Below are 20964 nucleotides of genomic sequence, written 5' to 3' on the forward strand. Positions count from 1 at the left end.
GACGAGCTTTGGTTTTATAAATCATAAACTAAATCCCCAATGATGTGAGTCTTTAAAGACGTGAACCCCTCTAGAGACTTGGCTTCCCCCAGCTTCTTCTGTTTAGGATCTTCTGGCTTTTGTATCATTTTGGACATAAATAGTCCTCTAAAACGTTCACAGGACAACAGCTGGCAGTAATAATAGATGCACTTTGGAGTTGCTATGTTGAGATGAGTGCAGGACACTTTCCCATGGAGTTCTCTACTGAGAAAGCACTTCTTCCCTTTCATATAAAGACAGAAGCACACTGGTTTTGGCATTTGCAGGACCTTTCAGATCTAGTGTCATCGCTGTTGGCTGACAGCATCCCTGCACTGCCTTGCCTCGCCTGCACGTGCAAAGGTCTGGATGGCACTTGGGATAATTTCACCGGAAGCTGATGAATGTGGAGAGACTCAGCAGCAGCCTGATTTCTCCGAGAGCTGCTCGGCAGGAATCATCTAACTTTTTGATGCATTTGTCCCTAAAGTCCAGGTAACTATAGCACACGCTTAACTTGTGTTCTTCTTCGTCTCTAGGAGCAGGTCAGGTTGTGTCCCAGTGTTTTTGAAAAACAGCTAAATCATGACTCAAATCAGCCATTTACACCAACGCACATGCGGTCACGCGTTCAGCGTTTCTGTAAACCTGCCATCATCAACACCCTCCTCCCCTTCTTCCTCCCTCCTCTCCCTCTCCTCCTCCGTGCGTCCCACCGCGCGTCGTCCTCTTCGACAAACCGTGCCAAGTATTTCCGAGCGAGCGCGCGACCGGCTTTCCTCCTCCTTCTCCTCCTGTTTCACCGCGGTTCGCCAGGCTTTCAGTCCGTCACGCTTTGGGTGATGTTGGAGATTAAAATGCCCTGAGAGATGTGGAGTGATCGGCAGCTCCCGTAGAGGCTGCTGAACGCTCTGCGCCGTGCGTAACGCAGACAGCAGGTGGACGGAGGAGCGGGCGGGATGCGGCTTTCCAGCGGGTCGGAGCCGCTCCGGAGCGGCGGCATGCCTCATTTTCTGCCAGCTTGGACTCAATGTGGGGATGAAGCTTTGAATTAAGGTAAGTGATGGAACTGATGAAAAGTACATTCGATTCTCTCTCGCTGCGCGTTTGGCGGCTGGACACAGTGAATTGATTTCATGTTGCAAAGCTGCATGAAATTAGAAAGTTGATCCTCTTGGCGCTTTGATCCGCTTCGAAATTAAGATGAATGCAAGAAAAATAAGTTCAAACCTGCCCAAGAAAATCAGTTCAACAAGATGAAAATATTTTTATTTGTGTATATTTTATTTATTTGTTTATTTATTTATTTATTATACATCATGGCGTTGTTTAGAGATCCTGAAGAACCACACAGCTGAGAGTTTTAAGTGAAAACACTAAAGCATTTAGTGCTCTCTCTCTCTCTCTCACACACACACACACACACACACACACACACACACACACACACACACACACACACACACACACACACACACACACACACACACACACACACACACCTACACACACACACACACACACACACACACACACACACACACACACACACACACACACACGCTGCAGGTGAGCTGCTTCTTCTGGCATCACCTCTCTCCATCATTACTCACAGCTGAACTGAGTGTCCATCCTGCAATCGGGGATTTTGTTTTAGAAATTAGCCTTTTACACTTTCCATTTGTCAGAGTTTTAATAAGCAGCTGCCCTTTGACAATTTATAGAACAATTACACTTCTTCCTTATGAGACCAATAGATTAGGTCAATTTCAGATAATTACCTCCTTCTGTCTGTAGAAAGTAAACCATCCGCCTCTGACTCACTCCTCTGCTTCATCTGCTCTTTCCTTTCTTTCTAGTCTTTTTTGTGAATCAGAGATAAAATCCTTCTAATAAATTAAAACATTAAGCTCAAGTTCCAGGAGCAACCATGTACCGTGTTTGAAATCAGCAACTGTCTGTTTAAACTTGCCCTCATAGATTGTGACAGTGTTGCCGGCAGTAACCGCAGATGTCTTTATCAAAAAAGCACAGAAATCCTCCAGAAACAAGCTTTGTTTCATTTCTCACCTAAAGCCTGAATCAGTTTTTAACAGTTTTGATCTGAATCTTCAGACAGCTCAATGAAAAGATCTGTTGATGGGCTTTTGTGGGGCTGATAGATCTACACACAACCTCAGTTTGGAGAAACAGATGAGTTCTGACTGGAGTGATTAGCTAGTGGCTGGTCACAAGGACCAAACCTAGTAAACTAGTGCAGGCATATAAAAGTCTCTGTAATTTCATGTTGGTTGATGAGCATGTTGAAACGTTCTAACTCTGATGCATTTTGCATGTATTTCTGAATTAGTTAGCAGCACTTGTAGCTGACATTTCACCATATCTATCTATCTGGAATACAAACTGTGGGCAATGGAAATGTTTTAAAATCTTTCCATAAACTTCTATAATTGTTTTGGGTTTGAAGTTAAAAACTGATAACTGGCCATGTTGTGACCTGTGAGACCAGAGTAGAAACCTCTGGTCCTCCAGACTCAGGTCACTCTAACCCCTCCTTTCCACCGGAGCCATCAGCACGTCATAGCTGCTGATAGGAACCGCTGTGGTCAACAGAACCTTTTCCATTGGAGCCGTCAGCAGCGCGAGTCGGCTGCATCTCAGGAGCAGTGTTGCCAACTCAGCGACTTTGTCGCTGTTCCTAACGACTTTTTGACCCCCTCAACGACTTTTATTCCAAAAAGCGCCTAGCGACAAACCTAGCGACATTTCTCAGGACCCGTTGCTACTTTCTGTAGAACTTTCTTGTAGATATTCCCTACAGATTAGCAACAAAGAAACCATTTGCACTCTGAACCGTTCTTCCGGGAGAAAGGAAAGAAAATGATAATCTGCACATGTGCACGAGGACTGACCAGTCATAAACCATTTTCGGCCAGGCTGATTCGCAGGTACAGCTGCAGAGCTGGAGACCGCCGACTTCTGTCTGCTGCTGCTGCAGGCTCACGCTTCTACTAGAGATGGCGCAGGCGTCAACCTGCAATCTCTGGTTCTGCAGCCGTCAGACACTTTGGTTTTTCCTGCATTTGGCAAATAAAGTCAACGGGAGTTCCAACTATGGTCCCGTTTACACACACAGCTCTGTGGCTCATCTGAATTTCCTTCAGTGACACAGGGATGGTTATACTATGAGACACCTGCTCCCTTTTGCTCGGTGCGCCGTTATTATCATGATGGAGAGAGTACACAACAGAGAAGTTGAGAAACTATGAGGTGTAAACCCCCCCCCCCCCCCCCCATCTTTTTAGGAAAATGGCTGTGAGAATGAGGAGAGCAGGAGGTCTGAATTATGCTATGGGGAAAATGAACGCCAATGTGGCGTAATGACATAATCAATATGTAAATTTGCACGTGACGTCATCTGGTGACATCTAGCGACTTTTGGGGGGAACTTCAGCTACTTTCAGTCAAAAACAGTTGGCAACACTGCTCAGGAGCAGCATGTCGCGGCCCTTACGCGCCGGTTCTATTTTCTACGCTCGACGCCTCTGAAACGGGTCAAGTTCAACATTTTTGGGGAAGGAAAGACAGGAAATCGGACGCGGAAATGGAGCGAAGCTTCCCGAGATTTTCAGAATAAAGAAACGTACTGCCTTCTGGTTGCTTTACTTTTAAAAAAAAGTCATCACCTAGCTAGCGGTCTCCTTTGTATTTCCATGATGGACGACGAAAGGTTGCTTACTGAAGTGGAGAAGTGGCCAATCCTGTTTGATCCCAGTCACAGTTTTCATAACGACAACGTCAAGAAGGATAACGCATGCAGTGACGTCTCTGCGGTTTTGGGGTAAGATGGTGGGTTTATGCTAATTATTAACGTGATTTCTTTTCTGTATGGACCTCTGTCAGTTAAGCTGACGTGTGATTTTGCTAATGTCTCGTGACCTCGTGCTCTGTCGGTGACCGCTGCTCTCCCGCTGCTTCGTGCCTCGTGGGAAGGGCCAAGCAGCAGCATACGCGAGCAAGACGTGCTGCTGCAGTAACGTGCTGCTGACGGCTCCGGTAGAAAAGAGGGGTAAGAGCTAAATGTTCATTTGTTGGAAAGATTCTACAGAAAGGCACCATCCTTTAATATTAAATAGCAATTTCACTGATAAACTGTTTAATAGTTGTGTTACGAATAAAATCAGTAACTCTGAGTTTAACAAGCAGGCTGAGTCTGAAAATAGTCTTCTACCCCTATTTCCTGCACTAGTCGCCAAGAGAAAATAGACAAGGAAATGTTCAGATTGGAGAAGCTAGTCACATACATCACATTGTGAATTAGCATTCATGCATTCACCCATCTTAGGTTGAGACAGGGAAGGCTGTTTTTTGTTTAGCATCCAGGAGAGTCACCTAGTATAAGCTAACTGTTAGCATTAGCAGCCGCACCACACAGCCGAACTCCTTCAGGCTCGTGTTAGATAAAACATCTACATTGAAAAGAAAACTGTTTGAGTGGAGTTGTGTTGCTGCTAGCCAATCAGAGGCCAGATGACCAAATATCAGGACGCGTGACTCCAAACCCTGCCGTGTGCTGCTCCCTTCGGTTCTGGCTCACTTCTACTTCCTGAAACGGGAGCGCCAGAGCTTTTTTCCCCACAGAGATCGACTCACACCTACCCGCTCGCTCGAATGGAGCAATTAGCTAACACGCATGTACAAACACACACACACTGCTCACATGGAGAAAACATGGTGTTTTCTGGTCGCTGATGGCGAAACAAGTTCCTTCGCCTCAGAGCGGAGTCGTCATTTGAGCTGGAGGAGTTATCTCTACGTCCTTCAGCAGAGGACAGAGGGAAGGAAGGAGAGTTAGCTCTGGGTGGGTCTGGGCTGTATCGTTTTGAATCGATGTCTGAGTTGCCTTGCTATTTCAGCTCCATCTCGCTATGGAGGCATGGCCTAGCCCAAGACTCAGCTGCTTTTATAGCCCACAGCAGCAGCTCTGCATTGGGGACCAATCAGATTCACTGACCAATGAGCGAACAGGATGCTCCGTACATCTCCGAGCAAACATGAAGGAGAAGTTGAGTATTATTATGTTTTATATAGTAAACTCAGAAGTAAGATTTCACATAACTCTAGCAGCACCTTGTGAAACATCATATCTACCGCTTTATTAACCCTGAACCGCTTAAATAACCTTAATTCCCTCCAACCTGACACAGCCAAACAAAACAACGGAAGTTTCGATTTCGCCATGGAACAGAACGCGTAGACGGTTTTGCCGCTGGCTGCTGCCGCGGGTCGCCTCCCGTGTGTCAGGTAATAAAAGCGACAGCGACGAATTTTGCTGATCGTGGTCGTTTGTCGCCTCCCGTGTGTCGAGCCCATTAGCATTGGCTGATTCAAATTCAGTTTAGTGCAGAGTTGTAACCTAAAGAGGGCGCCACACTGACGATTTCAGGCTAAAAAGATGCACTAGAATGCTAAAATAATGACCTCACGTGTCTACAGCACCCTTAGACACTCAATTTTACATGTTATCGACAGAAAGAAAGTTGCTTTTGGGGGGACTTGCTATTTAAGTCTAAAACATGTAAGAAGACATTCCTGAAAGGAACTTATCAAGCTTTTGGGAGGTTGTATTTTGGGTTGTGGATAGCTCCCAGAGCAGCATCTTCTGGGTTAACTTCCACCGGGATGGATGAGCGAGTTCAGCCAGACCCAGGCTGTTGCTGCCGTCTCCAACCAGCTGAGCTACAACATTACAGCAAAGTTATTTATGGGTGAACATGGATGGTAAGATGAAAAACCTTGACAGTAGCTTATTTTACTTCATAAATCATTAATAATATTTTTACCTTAGTATTATTACGATAGTTGTCTTGTCACCATTACTATTATACATTATATTTAAGCTCTTTTTGCCCCTAGTTAAAAAATGCAAAGGGGACATTTTCCCCTGTTTTTAATTTGGCTTTTTTTGCTTCGGTCTTAGCCGCCCTCGAACTAGCCTTTAGCTTAATGGTTCAGTAGGACGTGAACCATTAACAGGCAGCTGTCTGCAACGAGTTAGATAGCAGATTTGCCTGAATGGGCAGTCAGACATCACATTAATTTCTTTCTTTCATTTCTTTTACTTTGGAATACATTTCTTTAAAGGCAGATTTTTCTGCAAGTTTAGAAGTAAAATATAACAACGTGTGCAATCTAAAGAAGTCTTTAGTTTATACTAACCAAAAGCCCTCGTTATCTCTAAACCCTGAGTGCTAATCTCATGTGATTCAGGTAAATTTAATCTGTCCCTGCTGAGGTTGTTCCTGTCACCACGGGGTAAGAGCTACTGATCCTGCCACAGTGTCAGCGCTGTTTGTCCCAGAGATCAATTGAATAAACATTTGTCTTTGACAGCACGGTGCCCCCGTCGTTCTCTTGCTCAGGCGTGGCCTTTTAAATGTATGCATTGGTGGAGGAGGCATCTCTCTCACGCACACACACACACACACACACGCACACACACACACACACACACACACACACACACACACACACACACACACACTGAAAAACTGGGGCTTGGCGTAGCCTTAGTGGAATTAAGGTCTGGGCTACAGTAGAAAACAGAAACCCTGATAGGACTCGCCAGAACTGAGTACAACTGTGGAATACAAATGAATGTGGCCATAAATATGACTGCATTCATGGTGTGTTTGTCCCTTTCAACTATCCCAGTGAGAACCTGATACCAGAGAACCACGTGCGCTCGTTGGAAACGGTGTTAGGTCTGAAGTGTGCTTGTGGCTGTCGGTTCGCTTGCTAATTTTGAGGCTGTTTTCCATCATGGTTTGTCTGAAATATAGAAGAAAATGTAACAGTCGTTTCTTTCAGAGCTGCACATTTTCTAGAAAAATGTAACAAGCTCTTTCCTCCGCGTATCTGACGAGCGTTGCTGTGAGTGGAAAAACAGAGGCGAGCATGATGGGGAAGGAAAATCAATCATATAGAGGCACTCTCTGGAGCGTTCCCAAGAGAGGATGCTCTATGTGTTGGTTGGAGGTGTGAAAAGTTACCCTGCAACCGTTGGCTAAGTATTGAATTACTGCTTAGAATATTCTTTGCTATTCAGATTTACTTACTGACTTTTCTGTTCTTTTTTCTCTCCATAGATCTTTCTTAAGACGTCTCTTTACCACTGGAATGTGAAAACTGTATCTCCGTGTATGTAAACCCCCGGTCATCCCAATCCCCAGTGCCCCTGACCCTTACACACCAAAGTCCACTTCCAGTATACAAAGCAACTGTCTTTAAGCCTACAGAAACCCCTTAACCTTTCTTCTGGCAGATCTGATCCTTCAGCATCCCCATCACCATACTCTTTTACTATTGCACCTTTTCTCAACACAAAACCTTTTGATCAACCCAAAGCCATGGCCTTAGACCAGTGGTCCTTCTTCCCACCTTCACCTAACATCTCCATCCCCGAGCCCTTCCTGTATGACATCCAAGGAAATGATTCATACCCGAATGACACCGACCAAGAGCCCAAAGAACACCAGGACAAGACCAGCTCAGTGGTCATCACCTTCATTTACTTCATGGTGTGTGCTGTTGGACTGTGTGGCAACACCCTGGTCATCTACGTAATCCTGCGCTACGCCAAAATGAAGACGGTGACCAACATCTACATTCTGAACCTGGCGGTGGCGGATGTTTTGTGCATGATGTGCCTGCCATTCATCGCTTTGCAGCTGGCGCTGGTCCACTGGCCCTTTGGAGAAGCTCTGTGCAGGGTGATCATGACTGTAGGTGGGTGAAAGCAGAAGGCTAATGATTCATTTCTGATTGCAGCAACTGTTTTTAATGGATAGAAAAGGCTTTTTAGGCTCCCCAACTGTTAAATTATCCTTCAGTCATTATGATTGCAGTAAAAAATTAAATGTGCCTCTTTGATTTTCAAATGTCAAGCCATTTGCCACAGTGAAACACTGCCAAGATGACTCGGTTTCTAGAGCGGAGTTGTTTTATTAGTTGTCTGGAACATTTAATATCCAATCTCCTTAGTGCTCCATCACCAGGAAATCAAAAAAGCCATGTCTGTTTGCAAAGATGAGACTGTTTGAATTCTCCATTATTATCTTCTATTATCCTCTACCTCTACTTCAGCATCAGTGGCGTGGAACGGCAGCAGAACGTCACGGCTTCAAATAGAAACCATTGCAGTCTATGGGGGGATTCACACCAGCTGCGACGCGGCAGTCAGGCGCGTCCCAGAAGTGGCCCGCTGCGCCACTAATGATAGCGTCGGGTTTTATTTCGCCACAAGCAGCTTCCGGGAGGAAATCACACATGGTTTCAGAGAAAAACCTCTGGTAATTTAAAAAATAAAAGACCATTGCAGCAATGCTATGTCATATCTGTGTAGATTATGTCAAAACATGTGACCAAACGGCTTATTGACTCTCGAGAAGTGCAGCGGTGTGTTTTCACAGTTTTATCCTGGTAGTGGAGAGGAACAACAACACATACGTCATCAAACAGAGATATCAACGGGATTTCCTTCTTTTTGGTTTAACGGCGGATGACATAAACTAACAGTGACCTTTGAAGTCTTGGGGGATTCCAGCCAGGAGCAGGTCTGAGAAGACTTTCCTGGTGGGTACTGGCGCACAGCGAAACTCGCGAGTAAGCATTTCCGCTCCGCGCCGCTGATGCTTAAGTAGTGGTTACAGAACTATTTTCTCTGACTTTGTTTTAAAATGTCCCGTGTTTTTAACGTTAAGAGAAGATTTAAAAAATAAGATTTTTGTCGGTATCTCAACAGCTTTAATAAAAAACCTTTTTAAAAGTTGCGTTAGTTTGACTTATGTTAGTATGTAATGGAGCTGAGGATACAATAAATTATGGATGCAGCGCTACCACTTTATTTCAAACAGATACGATACCGATACTTGGATCTGAGTACTCGCCGATACAGATTCTTCCACCACACAAAAACATGAAAGGAATTGGAATGCAGTTTTTATTTTCTTCTCTGCTTTCAACAGGAAAAGGCTCTGAGGTAGATACAAAATAAAATATATGATTAGAAATCATCACAAAACTAAAATATTAGGTGAACAGAAATGACGAGTTATAGTAAAGCCATTTTTAGGCAACTGCATCGGTATCGGTTAACTTTTACCGATACTGATACTGGTATCGTTATCGACAACAATACCAATACCAGTATCAGTGTTGGTGCATCACTGCAATAAATATTCTCACAAGCTGCTTTAATAGGTACTTAGTACCATTTGGGACCCCTTTTGCCTTAAGCACCACCTTCATTTTTCATGTCATAGATCCAACAAGATATTAGAAATATTCCTCAGAGGCCCATACTGACATGACAGCATCACACAGTACCACTTATGCAATTGGGGCTAATTTATGGAGGCGTGACCATTTCTGGAGAATTATAACAGCACTCATCCTGGCGACATTTGTGGGTCTTGTAGGAGGTTTCAGGTGAGACTCTTCTACTGGACATGTTGTGTCTAACGCTGTCTTCATCCAAGTTTGGGTCTGGATGATTAGTGGACCTGGATAGCTTATCTCAAAGAGCTGATTACACGGAGACAAAAAAAACAAATCTTGAAGCGAGTCTGAATTTCTGAAAATCACTTTCCAATAAGTGTGGATTAAAACACAAACCCACAGAACTGTAGACAAGAATGGGAATATGGCTGTGTTCAAAAGAACAATCACACAGCTTAAAACAAACCTTTCTGATTCAGTCTCCAGATGTTTTGGTTAGGATTGTTTCATTTTATTTCATTTCTAACACCGTTTTTAATACTAGTGTTGCATGAACTGAACAGCTCTACACAATCATTCTCTGTAGGCTATTATTTCATAGCTGACTTTGTCAAGAGTGAAAAGATTGAAATCAATGGAAAAACCAGGTCTATTCCATGAAAAATCATTATGTTATCGGGAAATGTGTGGCGTGCTGCTCTCTCTCTCTCTGTGGCATTTGACATCTTGTTTTGTCTTTTCTCTTTGCTCTCCTTTTTTATCTTCATACCAGACTCTCTCAATCAGTTCACCAGCATCTTCTGTCTAATGGTGATGAGCATCGATCGATACCTGGCCGTAGTCCACCCCATTAGGTCTACAAAATGGCGGAAGCCCCGTGTAGCTAGACTAATTAACCTCACAGTATGGGGTGTGTCACTGCTGGTCATCCTGCCCACTATGATCTTCAGTGGCCTGGACAAGGTGCCGGTGTGTGGAATAGTGTGGCCAGAGCCCCAGGAGGTCTACTACAAAGCCTTTATATTCTATACCTTCTTCGTTGGATTCTTCCTGCCACTGTCAGTGATATGCTTGTGCTATCTGCTCATCATTTTCAAGGTGAGCCTGCTGCCACTTTTTGATCTTACTTTCAGCGCCCATTAACAAATATTTCAGCCGTTTTATGTGTTTCTGTGTAAAATGTGTAATAATTACTGTGCTACTTATTGCAGAGGGCTTCCTGAGCAGTTTTTTTCATGTATAACCTTCTGTTAGCAGCTCTTTATATGGCTTGAGCTTGGAGAAAATATTGGCTCTGACCACAGAAACAAGCTTACAGTTAGGCCTGGTTCACAAGGCAAGATAATTATACTGATTTTTGACCTGATTCCACCCATCCGACAATCTTGTTGGCCCCAGATTACCATGATGGCTCTAAAGATAATCTTATCAGATATCCCTGCCATGTGTGGTGTGTTAGAAGTGCTCGTTTTGCCCAGTATCACGTTGAGATGAACCGAACACAAATCAAGAATATTCACCATGTTGGTTTGCCTTGGGACAATTTAAAGAACAAACAACCATGCTGCCTGTTAAATGTGACATGTAGCCAGCCAGAAGTAGCCAACAAACCATCACCAGTGTCTCATGCTGCCGCCGTGTGTGAGCATGATAGTCTAGGAAGCTGTGGATGATTGTCATGGCTGATTTTGTCATTTGCTGATTGACTGAGTACTCTGATACACATACAGTGAGGAACACAAGTATGTGATGTTGCAAGTTCTCCCACTAGAAACCATGGAGGGGTCTGTAGGTGCATCCCTACTGTGAGAGACAGCATTAAAAAATCAGGAAATGACATTGTATGACTTTTAAAGATTTGATTTTTATTGCACTGCTGCACAAAAGTATTATAACACCAGAACAAGCTTTATTACTTTCAAACTGTTTTCTCTCTCTCTTTTTTTCTCTCTCTCTCTCTGAACTTGGGGTCAGGGCCTGAAGCCCCAAAGCAGTGAAGGGGTCATTGTGTCCTTTTTTTTTTTTCCAACCACGGCTTTCTAATCTACAAATTGAGTCTTTTGGGAAATCAAATGATCCAATTTGAACGGGTCATCCTGGTAGTTTCTGGAATGAACAAACAACGATATCTCCTTACACATCTAGTCGGTAGGTCCACAATAGCTGTGGTTCTATTACCGGAACTTCAGGGGAAACTCACCAGAATCTCCCGACACGCGTGTGTCCACTTAAGCCGAACGGCCATTTTCAGGAACCTTCTGACTACCTGCTCAGAGGCAGGTAAACGGAGTGGCCCAGTAGGAGGCCCAGGGCAGGTGGTGAAAAAGAACGCCGCTGATTGGTTGTAACTCAGTCTGATATTATGTCATACGTTGCAGTAGAAAATAGAAAATGCATATGGGGTGGGCATTTTTGAAAACACAAATTGTTGGCGCGGTCTGTGCCAGTCGATGATGTCACTCACTACCCAGCGGTCGCGATGTGCTGGCATCCTAGAAAATTCCTTATGGGGCCAAACTGTTAATGGAGACATGGCAGCTAAGAGGACTGGGACTTGGGATCTCCCAGTCAGTTTCCTCCTTGCTGCATTTACCCTAAAGTTCTGGTAAAGGAAACACACTTATTGTAAGATTTTGGTGTTTGTACTGGTCCTCTGATTACACCTGGATCTCTTATGTTCCTCACCCATGCCCGCTTTAGGGGATGAGGTTTGTCCTTCATTTTATGACAGGATTTATATCTTGGGCTTGTTTGCTCTTTATGTCCTGATCAGTCCTGCGGAGGACGGTCAGACCAGACCATTCCGGTTTCAGTTTCTTTTGGCTTGCTGGCAGGGTTGTCCTGATATTGTGTCCCATCAGGAGCTGGGCAGGTGACATTCCTGATTGATTCACTTGCTCCTCTGATGCACTCTTCCTCAAAGATCTCCTCTAGATCTGTCAGGTTTCAGGGCTGTTGCTGAGCAACACAGAACCTTGATATGCTTCTTACAGAGCCACTCCTTGGTTACCCCAACTGTAGGCTTCAGGTCATTGTCACATTGGAAAACTCATCCACGACCCATCTTCAAAGCTCTGACTGAGGGAAGGAGGTTGTTGCTCAAAATCTCCCAACACATTGCCCCATGATGTTTCCACCCCCATGCTTTACAGTAGGGATGGTGGGTCTGATAGGGACCTGTGGTCGCAACTCTTATTAAAAATCATATAATTTGATTTCTGGAAATTTGTTTTAAATACTGTCCCTCACAGTGAACTTCAGACTCGTCCGTGATTTCTACGTAGGAGAACTTGCAAAATCACAGGGTGTTAAAACACTTCTGTTCCTCACTGTGCCAGTTGTTTTCATCTCCACTGTCAGCACTCAGATTCTTGGGTGCACTCTCAAACATTAGCGTCTGTCTGGGTGTCTAAATCAATCCAGTCTGTAATGATTTATTTAAACCCTTTTCAGGACATTCATCTTTAAATAAACAAGCGATCAGTCACCAGATCTGACGGCTGTGTCCAGCAACGAGACTTCTGCATAATTGTGACTCACCGGCTTTTCCCTTTTTTTTCCTGAATGATAAAATCCCCTGAAACTCCTTGTTTGCCTGCCTGAGAACAGCTTGTTCTTTTTTCTATTTCTTTGGCTGAACCAGTCTGAAAGCAAGTGCTTTGGCCATAACACCTGAGATGTTTGTAGTTTCAGTGCTGGAAACACAGAGGTCCAACAGCTACTGATTTCTTATGCACGAATGTGTAAAGCTTGGTAAAATGAACTTGTTTCACCTCGAAGCAGAATCAGGATCACGTAGAGCTGAGTGGACAGACTGATTCAGCTCTGTGTTCTACTGCTTTTCCTTTCTGCTGCCATTTGGTCTCATTGTAAAAATGATTTTGCTCAAAGTAATTCAGATAGACGCACATCAGTCATTAGTGCAAACCGGATGTTCTGCTGTGGTAAAACAAGTTGCTGCTGAGCACTAACATGGGTAACATCTATTGGATCAACTTAAAACTGCAACATGGAGTTTTCCCCTTTTGGGAATTATGAACGATTTTTTAGAAATCTATAAAAGTGATTGTCTGATCATGTATTGTGATTACTGTGATATATGTAGGCAGTAATTTTCATGTGCTAAGCCCGCCCTCGCGCCATAGAGCTTCATGCAATGTGAACTAAGGGTCAGTCAACACTACAGTAGCGATCCTCAAGCAGAAGCCCTTTTTATAAGACACACCGTGCCGGCAAATCAGCGCAATGCAACGGAGTGTCTTACAAACATGTCATGTCGGCATGGCGATGCATGAATTTGCCGTGTTCGCTCCGCCTCGCTTGGTATTAATAATGCAGTAGTTGTCTGTTCTATAAACGGCGATTGCGCCTTGACGCAACAGAGGGAGGTGTCACGATGACGTGTGGAGTTACCACAGAGCTCTGGTTGGCAATCATGTTGAAGATGGAAGGTAAAACAGGCCGTAAGTTACTGTGACAGGGTGAGCATCCTGTCACTGGCCACGGGGATGTCCCTTTGGCTGACTGGTCAGCACGCGCGACTCTCACCCAGGAGTCTGGGGATCGAATCCCGCCCGGGCCCTCACTTCTCCACCTTGCCACATTTGGCATTGCTGGCAGGATCCATGTAGTACTGTGAAGTAGATCCATGGATTTGAAGTTTGTGGCACCCTGTGCGGGAGCACGAGGACATACTTGTGGGAAGACGGGGGAAGGTGTAACTGCATCCCGATTGATCATGCGCCCTGGCTACTTGGTCACCGCATTCCACCGCTCCGGGAGACTGAAGTGCGGCACCTCTGTTGGTGGCGTGAGGGCTTGCTGTTGGAGAGCATGGAGGGCTGTGGATAATTGTAGGATGAGATCGGTCTGGGAGTTTTGTTTGGTGTTGAGTCAATCAATCAGGGTGTGGAGCTGAATGAATTCATTCTCCATTTGCTCCATCTTTCTTTTCATTCGCTCGAACTCTGCTGGATCTACGGACTCAGTCATCCTGTCACGATGGTCGACTGGGTACGGGAGTTGAGCTTGGTAAGGATGTTAGAAGGCTGGATTATTTGGTAAAGAACTCTGTTCATGGATTTCAAAGAAACGCTGACTGAGTGAAGAGCCGGTGCGGCGTCTTCCATATATAGCCTTGGGAGTGACGGGGAGAATGCCGGGAGTTCCCGCGAGGAGCATGCTGGGAAATGTGGTCCAAGATGGAGGCCGGTTAGTTGGGAGATACCGGTCCGGGGGCTTGGGCTCTGACAGGATAATTACTGCATGGGTAATTATCTTTCAGCTGACAACAAGTTATTGAACCGCAGCTGCTGCAATGAGCTGCTTCTCATTTCTTTAACAACCACGTGGAAAGACACATCTGGTGGTCGTGGAAAAGATGTTAGTCTGTGTGAGAAGGGTCTGATCGTTGGCATCAAGCAGAGAAAACATCTAAGGAGATTGTAGAAACGACTAAAACTGGGTTAAGAACCATCCAACACCTTATTAAAACTGGTCTGAGTCCAGGTGGACCTGTTCCAGAGTGACGGTGCATCAGGGTAAGAAGAGAGGCAGATGGAGTGATGCACCCATCATGCCTAGTGCCTACTGTACAAGCCTGTGGCGGCAGTGTTATGATCTGAGCTTGCTGCAGTAGGTCAGGTCTAGGTTCAGCAACAGGATGTGCTCCAAGGATGAGGTCAGCTGACTACCTGAATATCCTGAATGACCAGGTTATTCCATCTTCCCTGAGGGCACGGCCACATTCCAAGACGACTACATCAGGATTCATCAGGCTTAAAGAGTGAAAGAGTGGTTCAGGGAGCATGAGACATCATCCAGACCTTAAACCCATTGAGGATCTTTGGGATGTGCTGGAGAAGGCTTTGTGCAGCGGTCAGACTCTACCATCATCAGTGCAAGATCCTGGTGAAACATTAATACAACACTGGATGGAGATAAATCTGGTGGCGTTGCAGAAGCTCATCTAAACAATGCCACAGCGAATGTGAGTCATAATCAAAGATTAACGAACGTTAGAGTGAGAATATATATATATATATATATATATATATATATATATATATATATATATATTTTTTTTTTTTTTTTTTTTTTGCTGGGGAGTTTACATTAAATCTATTTTTCATTTAATAAAATGTTTAATGAAACAAAGTACTCAGATGGCTATTACAATAGGTTATTTTTATCTGTTTGTTTTTAGTGGGGTAAAAACCAGAGTCTCCAACAAACCTAACATGCATGTTTTTGGTCTGTGAATAAAAACCCGAGAGCATGGAGAAAATCCACGTATGTCGGAGGAGAACACGCTAACTCCATGCAGAGAGGCTGCAGCTTCTTGCTCTGAGGCAACAGTGCAACCAACTGTGTCACCATGCAGTCCAGTTATTGTTTACCTATTTTATCATAAATAAAATCATTGCAGCATTTGTTGTTTAGAACTCCACAGACTTTTTTCTGAAAGTTACTGCAAGTAAAGAATATCAGTGCAATAGAAAAGGTCCCACCAACAGCCTGGAAACATGTAAAACCAAATTACTTTAAAGTATAGAGCAAAAGATTACCCATCACATGGTAATATGCTGCCAGCTCAACTATTTGGTAGCGGTGACCTGAAGAAACCCAGAACTCAGGCCCTAAAAGGGAGCAACGTCTCACCACCAACTGATGTGGTCCGCTCAATAAATGGATTCTCCTCTGGTTGTATTCTGGAGCAGAGTCAGCCGTCTAACTCAATCAACTAGTTACTCTTTGTGTTCGGTGCTTATAATGGAGGTAATTACCTTAAAAAGCACATATTTTTAGATTAAATGGACAGACTGCTGTCACAAATGTGCTGAGTGGAAAAAAACAAGCTAGCTAAAAAAACTGTGGTAATGTTATTGAAAATAACAACAAAACTGTTATTCTTTTAAAGATTATTTAAATCATAAAAGCAATCAGGACTGTTGATTATAAAAAGGTAAAGTTTCATTTAATAATGTATTTATTAAGGTCACTAAGGATGATTTAAAAGTTCTCTCTTATTTTCTTGGACACTCTTGGACCTCTGTGTTCTAATGGTAGTAGCTCTGTGCAAACCCATGCCACAGCCTGTAGCCTTTGGCAGCACACAGGCTAGCCCCTCCCTTTTCACTGTACCGTATTTTCTGGAGTATAAGTCGCTCCGGAGTATAAGTCGCACCAGCCATAAAATATGTAATGAATATGAAAAAAACATATATAAGTCGCAATTTCAGGGAAAATTTTATTATTTTTCTTACAAAATCTGAGACCAAGCATTTCACATTGCAAGACATGTACCGGTAACAATAACAGAATAAACAATGCAGCGCAGCAGCATGACACGGCCTCCAGCAGAGGATGGTGGTGTTACAAACCCTCCCAGCGGGCGGGGAGAGCGCCCGCAGCACCCCGCCACAGGCTGCAGCCCGAAAGGACTCAGTTGAGGTGGTTTGGGCATTTGGTCAGGATGCCTCCTGGACGCCTCCCTGGGGAGGTGTTTCGGGCATGTCCTGCCGGCAGGAGGCCCCCGGGTTGACCCTGGACATGTCAAATCAAATCCAATCACTTTTATTGTCACGTCACATATGTAGGTACACTGGTACAGTACATGCGAGTGAAATTCTTGTGTGTGAGCTTCACAGCAACAGAGTTGTGCAAAAATACAATAACGTAAAAACAAGCAAAAATATAAAAATGGCTAATCTAAGTAATAATATGTATAGTATGTAAGGTATATACATTACTAAATGTGTGTGCTAAGTATTTCATTTTTTATTTTTCTACGTGTGTGCATGTGTGTGTGTGTATAGTGTGTATATACATGTTTTACAAATGAATAAAGTAAACAATAAAATAAGAGATATAAAATATACAGAGGTTGGTATGTGCAAAACAGTGGCATTAATGTACAGTATGGAGCGTGTACTGTTGGAGTTTCAGGAGTGAGGGTGAGGTGTCTGTGAAGTGTTCAGCAGTCTGATGGCCTGATGGAAAAAGCTGTCTGTCAGTCTGCTGGTTCTGGACCGGATGCTGCAGAACCTCCTTCCTGATGGAAGTAGTCTGAACAGTTTATGGCTGGGGTGACTTGAGTCCTTGATGATCCTCCCCGCTTTCCTCAGGCACCGCTTCCTGTAGATGTCTTGGAGGGAGGGAAGCTCACCTCCAATTATCCTTTCTGCACACCGCACTACTCTCTGGAGAGCTTTGCGGTTGTAAGCGGTGCTGTTGCCATACCAGGTGGTGATGCATCCAGTGAGGATGCTCTCAATGGCACAGCGATAGAAGGTCCTGAGGATGCGGCGGCTCATGCCAAATCTTTTCAGTCTTCTGAGAAAGAAGAGGCGCTGCTGTGCCTTCTTCACTGTATTTTCCGTGTGTACTGACCACGTAAGATCCTCTGCCAGATGAACTCCAAGGAAACGGAAGCTGCTCACCCTCTCCACAGCGTCGCTGTTGATGGTGATGGGGGTGTGTACTCCTCTGCACCTCCAGAAGTCCATTATCATCTCATTTGTCTTTGCGACGTTGAGGGTGAGACGGTTGTCCTGACACCAGTGGGTCAGGGCGCTGATCTCCTCCCTGTAGGCTGTTGGAGAGGTTACATCTCCAATCTGGTCCAGGAACGCCTTGGGGTCCTGCCGGAGGAGCTGGTGGAGGTGGCCAGGGAGAGGAAGGTCTGGAGCTCCCTAGTTGGGATGCTGCCGCCGCGACCTGGACCCGGATAAGCGGAGGAAGACGACGACAACTTCATTTCTACATGATGCACCTTTAAAAACTCAATGACATCATGTGGATTGTGAATATTACTATTTTGCTGCATCAACAGTCAGAAAATCTTCATAAAAAAGTTAAAATAAAAATTGAATGTTGAACGTTGACTCTTTTGGGCTCTTAGGAACTACGTCCTAAAAAACACCAGAACTTCAGGAAAAGTTTGCTGCTGCATTCATAAATAAATATAAATCTTATAAATATAAAATGTTTTATATAGTGGACTTTATCATTTTACCAATTCACTATCCTGAATCATGAAACAGATTTGAAGTTAACTTGTTTGATTTTTGATCTTCTTTGGTCTTCACGAGGTTTTCACTAGGAATGTACACAGTTAACTGGTTAACTGCCGTTAATGTTGTAACTGGGTAAAATGGTTTTGCCTGGTTAACTGCCAGTTCACGTCCTTCTGCTGTGCGTGGGTGTGATATATTTTGTGCCACCAATGGGTACGAGAGCACCGGGGGGGGGGGGGGGGGGGACACAGGGGGATGATGTTTATGTTTATGTTGATTTATTTAACAGACGCTTTTATCCAAAGCGACTTACAATGTATAACCTACAGGGCATGTTGTGATCTGTGGGGGAAACCGGAGTACCCGGAGGAAACCCACGTATGAATGGGGAGAACACGTAACTCCACGCAGAAAGGCCGCAGCCGAGTTTCGAACCTGCAACCTTCGTGCTGCGAGGCAACAGTGCTAACCACTGCGCCACCATGCAGATGATGTAAAGGTTTCTGATTAATCCATACAGGCTTTTGGTCTTTGGGAAGAAACTCCCAACACTTAAAGGTGACATTTTAAATAAAGATCAGGCACAATCACTTGGCATGCAGTGTGTGTTTGGAATGACTCCTAGCTACTGCCACATCAAATTGGAGCTCTACAGTGTTAGTGGTGGCTAACTTATAGCCATCTCTGTGTTTTCTAAACTCTGATGACTTTGGCAGCCATCTTGAATCTGCCTGATTTCAGGGACCTGTCCTGTATTCCGTTGCTCGAATGAGATTTAGAATGTTTGTATGAACAGTCGCAATCTTGATTTATGAAACATGCAGTGGCCCCGCGTGCGCATGTTTCTTCGCAATCATCTGTTGATAAATCCCACCTGTGCATTCCCAGGTGCTCGAGTCGGTTCATCATTTACATGCAGAAACACCCTCAATTAACCATATTTGGTCAGACTGCGTCCCAAGGGAATCCCTGCGTAGCTTAACGGGTTGGCATTGACATTTAAGCAGTTGCACGCATGTTTTGTTTGGAAATGTTGCAGCCTCCTCTGAGCTGTCCTTCGGTCCGGTTACCTTGGCAACACGTGTCTGTTCAGGGGGCAGAGGAGGTTTGGGTGGGTGGGGTTGGGGGGGGGGGGGGGGGGGGTCAGATCAGTGCGCTCACGGAGGAACCGTTCCCTCTGACGTGCACGCTCTGCCAAATCCTCTGGTGACACCAGATCCACCATACTACAGTGGCGCCTTCCCACCAATCACTTTTATAGGCTCTAGTAGCAATTATGCAATAAAGCTGTTTTGCCACCATAAACATATTTTCTGGACGAGGACGCACGTGGATGCCTGAGATCTTCAATGTTGCAATTGCCCAGTTCTACTGCTAGATGCTGTTCCTTCACAGGTTTAAGCGTAAAATCATTCCAACACAGGAAATACGCACAGATCTGCTGGTCAGTACGGCTGATGAATGAGGACACGAGTTCCACAGTGTTTAGCATTTGCCGGTGTCATGTTCACTTCAGTAAAACTCTGTGAGTAGCAGTGGCTCTTCACATTCTGAACAGCATGCCACTGTCTCAGAGCAGGGTGTCTTTTGTGAAAAAGCAAATGGCTACAGCAACTTTTTCAGTGTGAAACTTGTGTTTTAAGTGATTTTCCATTCCCTTCACCAGGTGAAATCTTCTGGGATGCGCGTGGGTTCATCAAAGCGCAAGCGCTCGGAGCGTAAGGTGACACGGATGGTGTCCATCGTGGTGGCCGTGTTCATCCTGTGCTGGCTGCCTTTCTACATTTTCAACGTCACCTCTGTCACCGGCTCCATCAACCCCACGTCCGCCGTGAAGAGCACGTTCGACTTCGTGGTGGTGCTCGGCTACGCCAACAGCTGCGCCAACCCGATCCTGTACGCCTTCCTGTCTGACAATTTCAAGAAGAGCTTTCAGAATGTCCTGTGCCTGAAAAAGGTGGCGGGTTTGGACGAGGTGGAGCGCAGCGACAGCAGGGCGGACAGGAGCAGGATGGTAAACGAAGCCATGCTCATCAACGCCAACCTGGAGACTCACAATGCTGCCTTGCTCAATGGCGAGCTGCAGACCAGCATTTGAAGGTGAAACAGAGATGTCGAGTGGGGCAACTGCCCGTGAACTGCTGTTCAAAGATGTATGAGCAGGCGGCTGATGTAACGGCTCATGGGCACGTGGGCAAAGCCTGAGAGAAAAAGAAATAATTACTTAAAGCTATTCAGAGGTCAGCGAAAGTGCATTGACTTTTGAACGTGTTGACCCTGAAGCGGAGCAAAAATGTACATATTTGATCTTTTTTAATGAAGCATGAGATTCCTCTTCACCGCTTAGACAAGACGAAGAACCAGCATCCTACTGCGGAGATGGTTTTAAGAACGTGAGTGCTAGAGTAACTGTACTGGGGAGGTTTCTGAAAAAGGCTTCATGGATGTTTTACCACAAGAGTCCACTTTGCTTTTTCTGGAAATAAAGCAGAGGAAAACTGTAATTCCCTGTAGCTTTCCGGTAAAATGAATCTGGAGCGACAACCCAAAGACGAAGAGTGTCACTGTGTATTGTGTTCACATCTGCTGATTAGTTTGGCTGTGCGTGATCTAAAGGGCAAGGAAATGGCAACACTCTTCTGGTTAC

General features: G+C 44.7%; 1 protein-coding gene across 2 annotated transcripts in view; it reads left to right on the top strand.

Moving 5' to 3' along the window:
- The first annotated feature begins 305 nt into the window (after positions 1-305).
- sstr2a (somatostatin receptor 2a) overlaps positions 306-20964 on the top strand; it is a 31514-nt gene continuing 10855 nt past the window's right edge. The window contains exons 1-4 of one of the 2 annotated variants that reach the window (XM_054748996.2): positions 306-516; positions 7170-7809; positions 10073-10398; positions 19984-20964. The exon at positions 19984-20964 is cut by the window's right edge and continues 10855 nt beyond it. In XM_054748996.2, the coding sequence (XP_054604971.2) occupies positions 7431-7809; positions 10073-10398; positions 19984-20415 (1137 nt within the window). In that variant the 5' untranslated portion in view covers positions 306-516; positions 7170-7430 and the 3' untranslated portion in view covers positions 20416-20964. Of the gene's footprint in view, positions 517-710; positions 1078-7169; positions 7810-10072; positions 10399-19983 lie in introns of those variants that run through there. The other variant, XM_015963720.3, reaches the window with a different exon arrangement.

Source organism: Nothobranchius furzeri, chromosome 16 (assembly GCF_043380555.1).
Source record: "Nothobranchius furzeri strain GRZ-AD chromosome 16, NfurGRZ-RIMD1, whole genome shotgun sequence".
NCBI lineage: Eukaryota > Metazoa > Chordata > Actinopteri > Cyprinodontiformes > Nothobranchiidae > Nothobranchius > Nothobranchius furzeri.